Raw genomic sequence first — 12,684 nt, forward strand, 5'->3', positions numbered from 1 at the left:
TTATATCAGGGTTCAAACAAGAACTAGATAAGTTCATGGAGGATATGTCTATCAATGGCTATTTGCCAGGATGGGCAAGGATGCAACACTGTGCTTTGAGAGCCTCTGCTGGTCAGAAGCTGGGAGTTGATGACAGAGGATCGATCATTCAATAAATTGCCCTGTTCTGTTAATTCCCTTTGAAGCACCTGGCATTGTCCACTGTTGGAAGACAGAGTATTGGGCTAGATGGACCATTGGTCTGACCCAATATGGCCATTCTTATGTAAAAATTAATTATAATGTTTAGGACAGAAACTCCACAAGATAACAACCTCTTAAGATAATGATCTTGGCAAATAATGCATTTTTTAAAAGAATCTTGGCCTACTTGGAAATGTATATTTATATAAGTTTCTTAGTCACAAATCTAGCATTCTGGAGCAAAGTCACTAAAACACAGCCCAACAAACAAACAAACATTCCTTTAATGTGTCCCTCCCTTCTCCCTCTACTACACCCCACTCATAGTTGTCCTTGGTCAGTGAAGACCGACAGTTCAGAGGTGCTTTCGCATGAGTTCACCTCCCATGCTGGGGGAGTGGGAGGGATGAAGGCAACTTGCTCATTCCTTCAGCTGCTTGCCACTTGTTCCGGCCGCTTGCTCTGGCTGCTGTTTGTCATACCACAATTCACTCCACCACTCCATTGCCGCTGGCCCTGTGCCATCTCCTTCTGCTGCCACTGTGACTTCTGTGAGTCGGTCTCTTGAGGTTCCATCCAGCTCTCAGTGATTTCAGCTCTCAGTGGGGGAAAGCTCACAGCGAGTGCAGGCTGGGCTGTCTTTTCCACAGACATGCTGTGCTGCAGGAGGTCTAAGCACTTAGACCTGATTATTAGTGATTTCAGCTCTAGTGACCACTTAACAAAATAAAAAAGACTCTCTATGGAATCTAATAAGCTCTATCTTTACATAGGGGAGAGGGGCAAGTCAAATAGTGCCTGTGACTCTTAGGCACAGGCCACACCACCAAGCAAAATCCCTGTCCCGTCCCCCCAACTCTCTCCACTGGGATCTGCCATCCAAACCCCTTGCTTAGCAAGTGCAGTTCAGCTGAGGGTGACCAGTGCTTAATTTGTAATGAAAGAGGTGACAGGGCTCAAGCAAGTTTTTTACTTGCATAACAGATGTGGCAAGCCCAAAGGTTCTCAGGGCTATGAACTGACAAGCCTAGAGGTGCCAGGGCTCTGCCCTGGCAAAAATTAAGCATTGAGGGTGACCCCTCTCAATCAGGACAGGCTAAGTACAGTACTGCTGCCCTTTACTCCTACAATAAGGATAACAACATTTCATGAACCTTCCCCGCCCCACACACATTCAATACTAAAATGATTTGTATTCCAACACCAGCCAAAATTGATAACCTGGGCAGCACAGTTCTGTCTGCTGGATACCTAGGACGAGCAGGTGAGTTCATGTAAATACAGTCTGGTCCTGAAGCCTTCCCCCACACCCCTGACTTATCACTAGCTGTCAGGGGGAAGAACTCATTCAGACCTTGCTTACAAATCATAATTTGAAATTATAAAGTTGGGCAACATTGCCAAAACGAATGTGCCAACATTGTCAGAAAGAACAAGAGCTGGGTGAAGAAGCTAGTCTTTTTTCATACTTTCAAACCTATTATACTTTTTCAGGTACAAGTATTTTATCATATACTATATATATATATATATATTTTAAGTGTGTATTAATGTTTCAATTTCAATTCAGATTTCCAACCAAAGACTAAATTGGCAACCCTGCATAACTACTAGTTGACCACTGGAGGGGGGGGGGCGCTATTTGGGGAAATTCAGGGGATGTAGGGAAATCCCTACAACCCGCTGCAGAAGGCACTGTTTTGAGAAGTGGCCTGGAGGTCAGAAAGCCAGGGAGGCTCAGAGAGAGCAAAAAGAAAAGGAGTACTTGTGGCACCTTAGAGACTAATAGTCTCTAAGGTGCCACAAATACTCCTTTTTCTTTTTGCGGATACAGACTAACACGGCTGCTACTCTGAAACCTGTCAGAGAGCAGTCATTGGCCGGCTAGCTGGGGCTGGGTTAGCTGGCATTAGGCTTTAGACTCATTTGATAGATATAATAGGAACCGCGGGAGACAATGGACACTGACCCTGTCATGTGATGGGGTAATAACCTTGTCACGCCAACCAGGTCATGGGACTGTGACCAGACAATACAATTCAGCGTTATACCCTTATTACAGCGGGAGGGTTATGGGAGATCCCCAGTGCTGGGGAGCAGAGAGGGGGAGTAGGGTGATCCTGTGGCCCCGGTGGAGGGAGGGGCGAGGGGGAAAGGAATCCTGGGGCGCAGACAGGGAGCGGGACAGGAGGGGGTCGAAAGCAGTGCCTGGGTGGGGAGAGGTCCCAGTTCCCACGGCTGGGATGTGAGGAGGATATTGGTGTCCATGCAAAAAGAAAAGGAGTACTTGTGGCACCTTAGAGTGTCCATGCAGTTAGAGGAGTGTGCGTGGAGCCTGGCACCCCCAGGCAGGCTCGGAGTATGTCCCGGGGGGGGGGGATCCCAGTGTTGTGGCGAAGGAGGGGAGTCGTGGTGCCTGGGGGGAATGGGGCTGGGAAGAGGAGGTTGTGATGAAGTGGCTGGGGGTCGCAGTGGCATGCTGAGGTTTGAGAGGGACTTGGTCCTGGATGTGAGGGGATCATGGTAAGGTGGCTCCTGATGGCCTGCCTGAGGAGGTTCCTAGTTGGGGGGGGCGAGTTCTGGAGCCGGGGTTCCGGGCGGCCCTTGTGCCCAGGGTCCAAGTACGGGGATCCCGGTGTCCAGTGCGGGAGGTCACGGTGCAGGGGTCTTTGTGCCCAGTGTCCCAGTGCGGGGCTGCAGGTGCCCGGTTTGGGAGGTCCCGGTGCCGGAACCCGGCTGCGGGGTGCCCCAGGCTGTCCGGCTCCGAGTGAGTGACAGCCCCATGTGCTGCGGGGCGCGGCGCCCAGGGCCTGGAAATGCTGACAGAAGCGCTGGTGCCTAAAAATAGCCGCTGATGGAGCGGGGCGGGCGCTGCGCAGGGAGCCGGGGGCGCAGGCTAGGTCGGGCACCGCCCCGCGGGCAGCCCGCTCCCCCAGCGCGCCCCGGGACGCGCAGTCCCCCAGGCGTCGGGGCTCCGGACGGACGGGCGGGCGGGCGCCGCCGGGTGGAGATGGGCTCCCGCCGGAGACCCCTGAGCCGCTCCTACTCGGGCAACGGGCGCTACTCGCTCTACAGCCCCAGCAGCGCCCCCGGCCCTGGGGCGGAGAGCGAGGAGGGCGAGGGCCCCGGCTGGAGCACCCGGCCCGACAGCCGCAGCTACCTGCTCAGCATCCGGCCCGAGAACAGGTGAAGGCCGGCCGGCGGGCTGGGCGCTAGGCTCGGCGGGAGCCCTGGGCCCGACGCGGGGCTGGGTCCGAGCGGCGCGGGGGCGGGTGACTGGGCTGCGGAGCGGGGCTGGGGGCCGGGCTGGAGGCTAGGCCGGTGGGGACAGCGGGGGCGGGCGAGCGAGCGAGCGAGCGAAGGCGCCGGGGGCCGGGCGGGCCGGCGCTGTGGCTGCGGGGGAGGCCTCGGCGTTGGCCCTGAAGCTCCTTGCGCCCCGCAGCTGCAGCTTGGCGCAGCTGGGGCCTGAAGGACGCCGGGCGCAGGGGCTGCCGCCTGTCCGGTCCCTGGCACGTGGGGCAGCAGCCACGGCTCCCGCGGTGGAGAGGGCCGCCCTTAGAGGAGCGCCCACGTGTCGGATCCAGGGTCAGTGCTGGCCACACCCCAGTGCTTTGTCTCCTCTAGGGCACCTGTGCCCTCCCAGCCCAGCCCGGACTAGCCAGGGTACAGTCGGAGCCTGTCCCCTAGGGAAGTTCCCTTGGTAACTGTCCCAGGTGCAGGATTGGGGCTAAGGCCAGCTGAAAAAAGCCGGGCTGGTGTGTGGGACTCAGTGCTGGGGCCCTTTCTGGGAATGGGTAACCCAGACAGTCTGATGTGTGCGTGCCCCTATGTGTGGCGTTAGGTCATTTCGCCTCTCCCCTTGTGAATTTCCCTGGGTGTGTTTGTGTAACTGCCAACCATTCTGACAGCCAGTTTAGGTACTATCCATAGGGAATGCTATTATCAAGGCTTGCCCTGAAGTGCGGGTGAGCTCACACTGTGCATTACACCCAGGTAACTAACACAGGAACACAAATGGCATCAGTGGGCAATAGCAATGAATATTGTAGGAAGCAGAAGAGCAGTAGCATGCTTCTTCTATCTGTAATGGGAAATGTAATGGCAGAAAAGCCAAAAAACCCAGTGCTTCTCTTCTACCAACAGTGGGTCCCTTTCCCCATTCCCCTGACCCCCAAACAGTTGCTGAGTTTGTGTGGAACTTGGGAAGGTTTGTTGGAACTCTTGTATAAGCACCTAGTAATATACTTTGAGGGATGACTTATAAATCGATAAAAAGAATGACACTTTAGGGCCCACAGTGGAGAGGCATTATTCCAATGAGGCACTTGTTTCTGAATGATAGAATAGTCCTTTGGAAGAACACATAGCTTTGCACTTAGGAGTCGCGAGGGCACTGGCTGGCAGTGATCCTCAAGAGAGAAAGAATGAGCTTGTATTTGGTGTGACAATCCTAGCTCTGTCACAGATTTCCTGGGTGACTGGGCAAGCTGCTTACACAAACTGAGGGCTGACTTTGCAAACTCAGGTACCCAATCTGCCTCCTATACATAACCCTGGAATCTGTGCTCCTTATGAGAAGAGAAGCAAGTGCATTGTTGCTGCCCTCTGCTTCAGTCTTGGGTTGGGAGGGGTAACTCCTGTGAGTGGTGTTTTGGCTTTATTGCTGGTGAAAAGCTGAGGAGTAGGAGGTTGGATTTATATCTGTAATAAGCTCTCCCTCCTGCTCTCTGGAATCTTATTCTTGTTTAGAATGTCCTGATTTTATAGGGACAGTCTTGATATTTGGGCTTTGCCTTCTATAGGCACCAATTACCCACCACTCCGTGTCCTGATTTTTCACACTTGCTCTCTGGTCACCCTAGTCTTGTTATGACCACTCCATTGTATCTGAGGGGTGCAGTTTTCTTACAAGGCTTCTGTGATGGAGAGGAGGAGATTCCTTTGGTAGCTTGGGCCCACTATATGGTGGAGTGATACATGTATGCCCCAAAGTCCCTAAAGTTGCATAGTAGTAACCTGTGATTTACAGTACCAAATGTTGTACATATGTCCAGGAATGAGCACAGAGATGTGCCTGCTGACCATGGCTGAGGAGATCAGTGTGCTCAAAGAGCTGTGTCCTGCTCTACAGACCGTGGGAGAAGGCTCCAGTACATGGGTGAAAGGCAGCTACTACTGGAGTTGGCTCTTTAGAACTGTCTTGAGTCTTGCCAAAAAATGGCAGCTTAGACTCTGGGTTAGCGGGTTGGAAATCTGGTTGTGTCCAGTAATTGCTCCTTAAATGCTTTTGTCAGAAGAGTGAAAAGTGTCATGATGTTCTGGTCATTTGTCTCTCAATGACTGTCAAAATTGCCCTGCTTACAGGTAAAAACATCTGCTATCCTTACAAACTCAGCCTGGGCTCTGAGACTGACACTGGGTTCTCTGCTTCTCATGTATCCAGACTCTAATCAATACCCTGCAGGCCAAATTATGCATTAAATCTCATCTTTGCAACCTATGAATGTTATGAAGGGGCCAGTAGAATTTGGCAAACAATTGTTTTAATTCGCTGGAAAGAAAGTAATTGTTTGCTACATTTTACAGGAGTAGAAATACAAGTTGAAAATTAGGTGATGAGGGAATCTGAAGAGCAATTGTTTATAAAACTAAAACCTAAAACAAACTCATGCATTCAAAGCAGGAATCTTGTGAGAATTTTAAGACAGATCACAGGAAGCGAAGAAGCATTTAAGTGGGATAAGAACAGTGCAGAGAGGACAAGTTGCATCAGTCTTTGCCACGCAGGATGCTAGAGGTACCTACCTCAAACCTATACTTTTTGGGTAATAAAGAGGTACTAAGAAAATGAAAAAAGAAAAGGAGTACTTGTGGCACCTTAGAGACTAACAAATTTATTAGAGCATAAGCTTTTGTGAGCTACAGCTCACTTCATCGGATGCTCACGAAAGCTTATGCTCTAATAAATTTGTTAGTCTCTAAGGTGCCACAAGTACTCCTTTTCTTTTTGTGAATACAGACTAACACGGCTGCTACTCTGAAACCTAAGAAAATGAAGTGTCAAAAGGAGGTATTGGAACAAAATTGTAAATAGCAGAATAACAAGTCATCACAACCAGATAATATATGCCAGAGTTCTGAATGAATTTAAGAATGAAGTGGCTGAGCAGCTACCAAATATTTGCAGTCTCATTTAAAACAGTTACTATACCAGAGAAATAAGTATAATATTTTCATTCTATAATGTGAGAAGAAAATGAATTAGGGGAGACCAGAGAATTACAGATCTATGAGGCTTCCTAAGTGTGATAACTAAAATAAAGGAAAGTCATGCCTTTGCAATCTACTAGAATTCTTTCAACTTTATCTTTACTGGATAAAGGAGAGCTGATTGCTCTAATGTATTTGGACTGTGAAAAAGTTTTTGACAGTTCTTCACAATCACTAGTAAGAAGACTAAGGATAGGTCTTCATTGTCAAAACACCTGTGATTTTACAGGTTGAGCTGACTTCAGATGGTTATCTTTCTGTAAAATCCCTCATGGAGACAAGGTCCTCTATTTGGGCTTATCTACACTGGTACTTTACAGCGCTGCAACTTTCTCGCTCAGGTAACCCCCCCCCCCCCCCCCCGAGCGCTGCAAGTTTCAGTGCTATAAAGTGCCAGTGTAGACAGTGCACCAGTGCTGATAGCTATTCCCCTCATGGAGGTGGGTTGTTGTTTTTTTTTTTTTAATAGCGCTGGGAGAACTCTCTCCCAGTGCTATGCCGCTACTCAGCACTTTAACGTTGCTAGTGAAGACATGCCCTCAGTTTACTGCAGTACAGGTAGGTAAAGTCAACTGTGGGTGGAGGGGGAGACAATATTGACTTCAGTTAATTACCTGTGCCTTGTGTCCACTAAGATTTCACAGGGAGTGTGTGTGTGATCATCTCACTGTAATTTTACTGCTAAAAAGGGGTGTTGACATAACCTAGGTAGTCATGAGGTGAGAGATGTAAACTACTGTCCTGGATTAGAAACGGGCTAAAGTAGTAGGAATAAAGCCTTTTCTTCACTAGGAAAAAAGATGTGTAACCTGTGCTAGCTAACTCAAGATAGCTAACTTGAGGTAATTCTTAGTGAAGACAAGGCTGTTGGTAGTTTTCACACAGTAGCACGTGAGGAGTACAGACTTGCTTGCTTTCACTGGGATTTTAACGTGAGTTAAGAACACACCTATTTTCTAGTGAAGAGACATGGTCAATTTTCAGCATGGCAAAAGGCTAATGGTGCCCCAAGAATTCTGGGGTGGTGGCAGTAAATATCTACCAATTACATACAGAAAAGTCAAAAGAGCATGAAGGTTGGACAGTCAGGAGCTCAAAAGTTGGGAAGTGTCAGAATTAGGGTTGCCTGGGCGCCCTACTTTACACAGTTTGTGTTATGATGCAGTCTCTAATTACATGATCACATGCTGTTATTTCCACAAGACTGCTGCCTCACCCAGTGCACAGGACAGATGGTGCTCACAGAGTGGCTAGCTGTTCAGTATTTATTATTCTCATCATTCAGTGTGATTTCAGGCCGGATATATTGCATACCCTCCAAAACCAGACCTGAATACAGAATTAATTTCTTCATTTTTATGGTGGCTGTCTCCATAGTATTTGAATACATTGTGAACTTTAATGAATTTATTCTTACCACCACTCTGGTGAGGTGGTGGTATTATCCTCTGTCTATAGGTGGGAGCTGGAAATAGAAATGATGTATAAATCATTCATTGATTTGGTGGGGTTTTTTTGGGGAGTGCCCAACATGAGGTGCCTAGGGCCTGATTTTTTTTCCAGAGAACTTTGTATGTTCAAAGCACAGCTCCAGTCGACTTTTGCAGCTGTGATTGCTTAGCATTTCTGCAAGTTAGGCCTCAAGTTGGGCACCTAAGAAAATGAGGCACACACAATGTGACCACTTGGGAAAACTTTGGTTTAAATGGATTGTCCAGCATCACATAGGGACTCTGTGGCAAAGAGAGAATCCAGTGCTGCCGATGGCATTCAACTGCCCTAACCACACAACCATCCTTTCTCCCTGAAATCACCTGCCTCATTCCCAACACACCTTATTTCTGCAACACACGAGGCAGGGATCCTACAGCCAACAGTCTCCCTCACTATACAGCCCTGATTCATTCCCTAAGCACTGTCCATCTTGTGCACTGAGGGCTTGATATGGCTCCCATTGAAGTTGATGGCAAAATTCCCTTGTCTTCTATAGTGCAGGTCAGAGCCTGAATAAACCAAGGTACTGCGGGGAATAAATAGTTAGTGATCATATAATTTAAAGACTGTGCCCTAACAAGATTGAAAAGGGAGTGAGCCATGATGGTGTATCACTTGTAAATGACAGCTATTTAGGTTAGTCCAATCTAGATAAGACTAAGGAACTTCAGAAGGACCTAAAAAGTTAGGTGAGTGAATAATAAAATAGCAGACAGAATGCAATACTGACACATGCTAGGTAATGCATATCTGAATAACTGATCTACGCTTCTGGGTTCTAAATTAACTGTAAGCACTCAGACAAACTCCCTGGGCATCACTGTGGCCATGTTAAGGAAAACTTCGGGTAACTTCACGGTGGTTGTTAAAAAAGCAAACTAGATGTTATGCTTTAAAGAAAGGAATAGCTATCACTGACAGTACGATGCCATTATATATGAATCGGGTGTCCCTTCACCTGGAACGCTGCATGCAGTTCTCCTCACCCTCGCTCCAGAGAATTAGAAGGGGCATAAGGTGGTGAAAATGATTAGATGCATACAGACGTCTGCATGAGTAGAGAGTGGGAAGGACTGCTTACGTTAGAGGAGATGAATAAGCAAATACATAACCTGGGTAGTCTCTGACCTTTCTTACAATACAAAAACAAGGGAGCGTCACAGGAAACTTAAAGGAAGCACATTTTAAACTGGTAAAATATTTATTTGGGAGTTAACTTACTCATTGCCAAAGCCAAGTGATTTGCAGTATTAAGAAGGGCTAGCCCTGGACCGGACCTCAGAGATTGGGAATATTTGGGTGGGTGGATGTGTTCCCAGAATATCCAGTAGCTCAATGGTTAGAGCACTCACCTGGGTAGTGGGACCCAGATTCAAATCCCTGCTCTGGCTGACTTGGACCCAGGTCTCCTATTTCCCAGGTGAGCACCCTGACTACCAGGCTTTTGGATATTTTGGAGTGGTGCTCTGTTTCTCTGGTTGAAGCTGTTCGACTCTATAAATATTCATTGCGCAAGAGCAAGAAAGAGTTTGAATCTGTAGCCCGTTGGTCAGGGCACTCACCTGAGATGTGGTACAGTCAAGTTCCAGTCCTGCTCCAAATCAGCCAGAGCAGGGATTTGAATAGGGGTTTCCCACATCCCAGCTGAGTGCCCTAGCACTGGGCTATTGGTTGTAATGGGGTGGGGTGCCTCTTTCTGGTTTGTGAGAAATGGCTGATCTGGCTGAGATTTCTTACTGCAGGAGAGGCTTCATGGCTAAGAATCCTGGACAGAGATAGGTGTCTCCCTCCAGCCTGTCAGGCAGGCACTTAAGCACCTGGGATTGAAGTTGCAACGCTTTTCTCTGCATGTCACTCCTGGCTGGCTTAGACAGATTCCCACTCAGTGTGCTGGCTCCTGAAAGGTGCCCAAGGGTACATACACACTGAACATTCCTTACAGTGGCATGTAGAGTACATAGACGGCACAACAACTACCATGGGTATATATAGTAATGTAGATGGTGAGGCGCTGCTTAGGCGAGGAGATTAGACACGTCTGAACCCTTAGGGTACGTACCCTACACTGCTCTGCACATGCCCAAGCGGTGCGTCCCCTGCCTACATTGCTATTTTTAGAAGTATAATGTTCCACTGCCAGAGCCTTTCCCCACCACAGGGAAAGACTCTGGCAGCGGGGAAAGGCTCCAGCAGCTTCCTGCTGCTTCCCTCCTGCGAGAGCCTTTCACTGCTGCTTGTAGCTACACACCGCAGTGTGGATGCAGCCCACTTTTCACTGCAGCAGGTAGCTATGCATACTCTACATGCTGCCACCACTGGCAGCAGCGTAGAAATAAACAAACTCTCCCTGTGCTTTGTGTGAGGAATTTGGGCGCCTAACTCAGAGCTGACAATACCAACAGGTGGCAGGGTGCACAGGAGTTGGCACTTGGCATTGACCGTTTATGGATCTAGCCCCTTGTCAAGGTTCCTTCTCCACTCTGAACTCTAGAGTAAAGATGTGGGGACCTGCATGAAAGACCCCCTAAACTTATTCTTACTAGCTTAGGTTAAAAACTTCTTCAAGGTACAAACTTTGTCTTGTCATTGAACCCTGCCACCACCAAGCCTGTTAAACAAAGAACAGGGAAAGAGCCCACTTGGAGACGTCTTCCCCCCAAGCCCTACACCCCCTTTCCTGGGGAAGGCTTGATAAAAATCCTCACCAATTTGTACAGGTGAACACAGACCCAAACCCTTGGATCTTAAGAACAATGAAAAAGCAATCAGGTTCTTAAAAGAAGACTTTTAATTAAAGAAAAAGTAAAAGAATCACCTCTGTAAAAATCAGGATGGTAAATACCTTACAGGGTAATCAGATTCAAAACATAGAGAATCCCTCTCGGCAAAACCTTAAGTTACAAAAAGACACAAGAACAGGAATATACATTCCATTCGGCACGGTTATTTTACCAGCCATTAAACAAAAGAAATCTAACGCATTTCTAGCTAGATTACTTACTAACTTTTTACAGAGTTCTGAGCTGCATTCCTGATCTGTTCCCAGCAAAAGCAGCACACAGACAGACAGATCCTTTCTTCTCTCTCCCCCCCTCCCGCCCCCCAGCTTTGAAAGTATCTTGTCTCCTCATTGGTCATTTTGGTCAGGTGCTACGGAGGTTATCTTAGCTTTTTAACCCTTTACAAGTGAAAGGGTTTTGCCTCTGGCCAGGAAGGATTTTATAGTTCTGAATACAGAAAGGTGGTTACCCTTCCTTTTATATTTATGACACCCCTCTTAGCCTTGTATTGGATAACTTTCTTTTGCATTGTAGACCAGCTCAGAGAGATGCTACTATCACCCAGCATATGGAATGAATTTCTAAGTTCTCTGCTTTTCTGACCAGGAATTGCTCCCAGACCTACATGTCTTGCATCAGCATATACTATAAAGTGAAGGTGAAAGATCTGGCTGTAATACAACAGGCTGAGAACACAGGCATCCATTTAGTTCCTGAAAAGCATGCTCCGCTTCCTTATTTTATAGAAGTTCCTTCTTGGATGGTTTGGCTTTTGTAAGCTCCTGAAAGAGTTTGCTTTGTCAATAAATGTGTGCTAAGAAACCAACTCAAGGAAGGACTTAACATCCTTGTTATTATGGGATGTGGGGATTTCGGTGTGCTGACATTGTCTGGACAACGTCCCAATCTCGGAAAGGTAGTGGGACCATTAGTCACTCCAAAAGCATAAATAACTCTTCATGAGATGGTCTCTAGATAGTAGCTTTTTAGAGCAGAGACCTCTCTTTTTGTTCTGGGTTTGTGTAGCACCTAGCACAAGGAGGCCCCGTGACTGGGCTGCATTTTCAGGCCTCTTCTGAAGAGACCTGCCAATATCAACTAGCTATATCGTGAGTGGTCAAGTGCTGTGCACCTGTGAGCTGGTCCAGAATCAGTTTGTGGGAAGAGACTGAAACTGACCCCTTTATAAAGCCCTTTGAGATCTAGTGCTGAAAAACTTTATATAAGAACTAGGTATTATTAATTGGTTGTGCATCTCTCTTCTAGCATTGTTCAACCTGTGTGTGTGTGAATTTTAGTCTTCCTTTCTAACAGTAATAAAGTGATGGCCACAGACTCTGAATGAATCCCTCTAACATGTCCTGCACTTGGCATTCTCCCATCTGATGGAGGGATGCAGAATGGTCTCTGAAACATGCATCTCCTGTATCAGTACAGTGTTCTGTCAAGAGTCTGTTCCAGCCTTTGCAGTAACCTTAACTTTGAATTGTCAGATACAAACCAAACACTACAAGCTCTTTGCAGAAATTATTTTCAATTCAGAAAATGTCTCCTACTATTCATTGAGCCCTAATTCTGACACTCCCCTTGTGACCTTGGCCAAGTCACTTAACCCATCTGTGCCTCCATATTCCAGTCCATAAAATGGTGAGTGATACTACTAAAAAAATCTTATAAAGCTCTCGGTATTCTACTGATAAAATAGTGCCCCATACTAATTACCACTGTGCATGAAGCAGTAAGCCCACTTGTGACATAAATGCTGAGGCATGATATTTGGGAGGGAATGGGATACTTCATTACAGGAAATACTTGAAAGCACACTAAGATCACAACGTGTATGTGATAGCTTCATTGTTTTTTGGTCTTAAACTCAAAATGCAAACAAAATCAACTCAAACTCATAGATTCATAGATACTAAGGTCAGAAGGGACCATTCTGATCATCTAGTCTGAC

The 12,684-nt window shown here is 47.3% G+C and overlaps 1 protein-coding gene across 1 annotated transcript in view; it reads left to right on the plus strand.

The window, feature by feature from the left end:
- Window positions 1-3,086: 3,086 nt before the first annotated feature.
- Window positions 3,087-12,684, plus strand: part of ALPK3 (alpha kinase 3) — a 96,768-nt gene continuing 87,170 nt past the window's right edge. The window contains exon 1 of the mRNA XM_038419636.2: window positions 3,087-3,369. Coding sequence (XP_038275564.1) covers window positions 3,194-3,369 — 176 coding nt within the window. The 5' untranslated portion in view covers window positions 3,087-3,193. The remainder of the gene's footprint in view (window positions 3,370-12,684) is intronic.

Source organism: Dermochelys coriacea, chromosome 10 (assembly GCF_009764565.3).
Source record: "Dermochelys coriacea isolate rDerCor1 chromosome 10, rDerCor1.pri.v4, whole genome shotgun sequence".
NCBI classification, from domain to species: Eukaryota; Metazoa; Chordata; order Testudines; family Dermochelyidae; genus Dermochelys; species Dermochelys coriacea.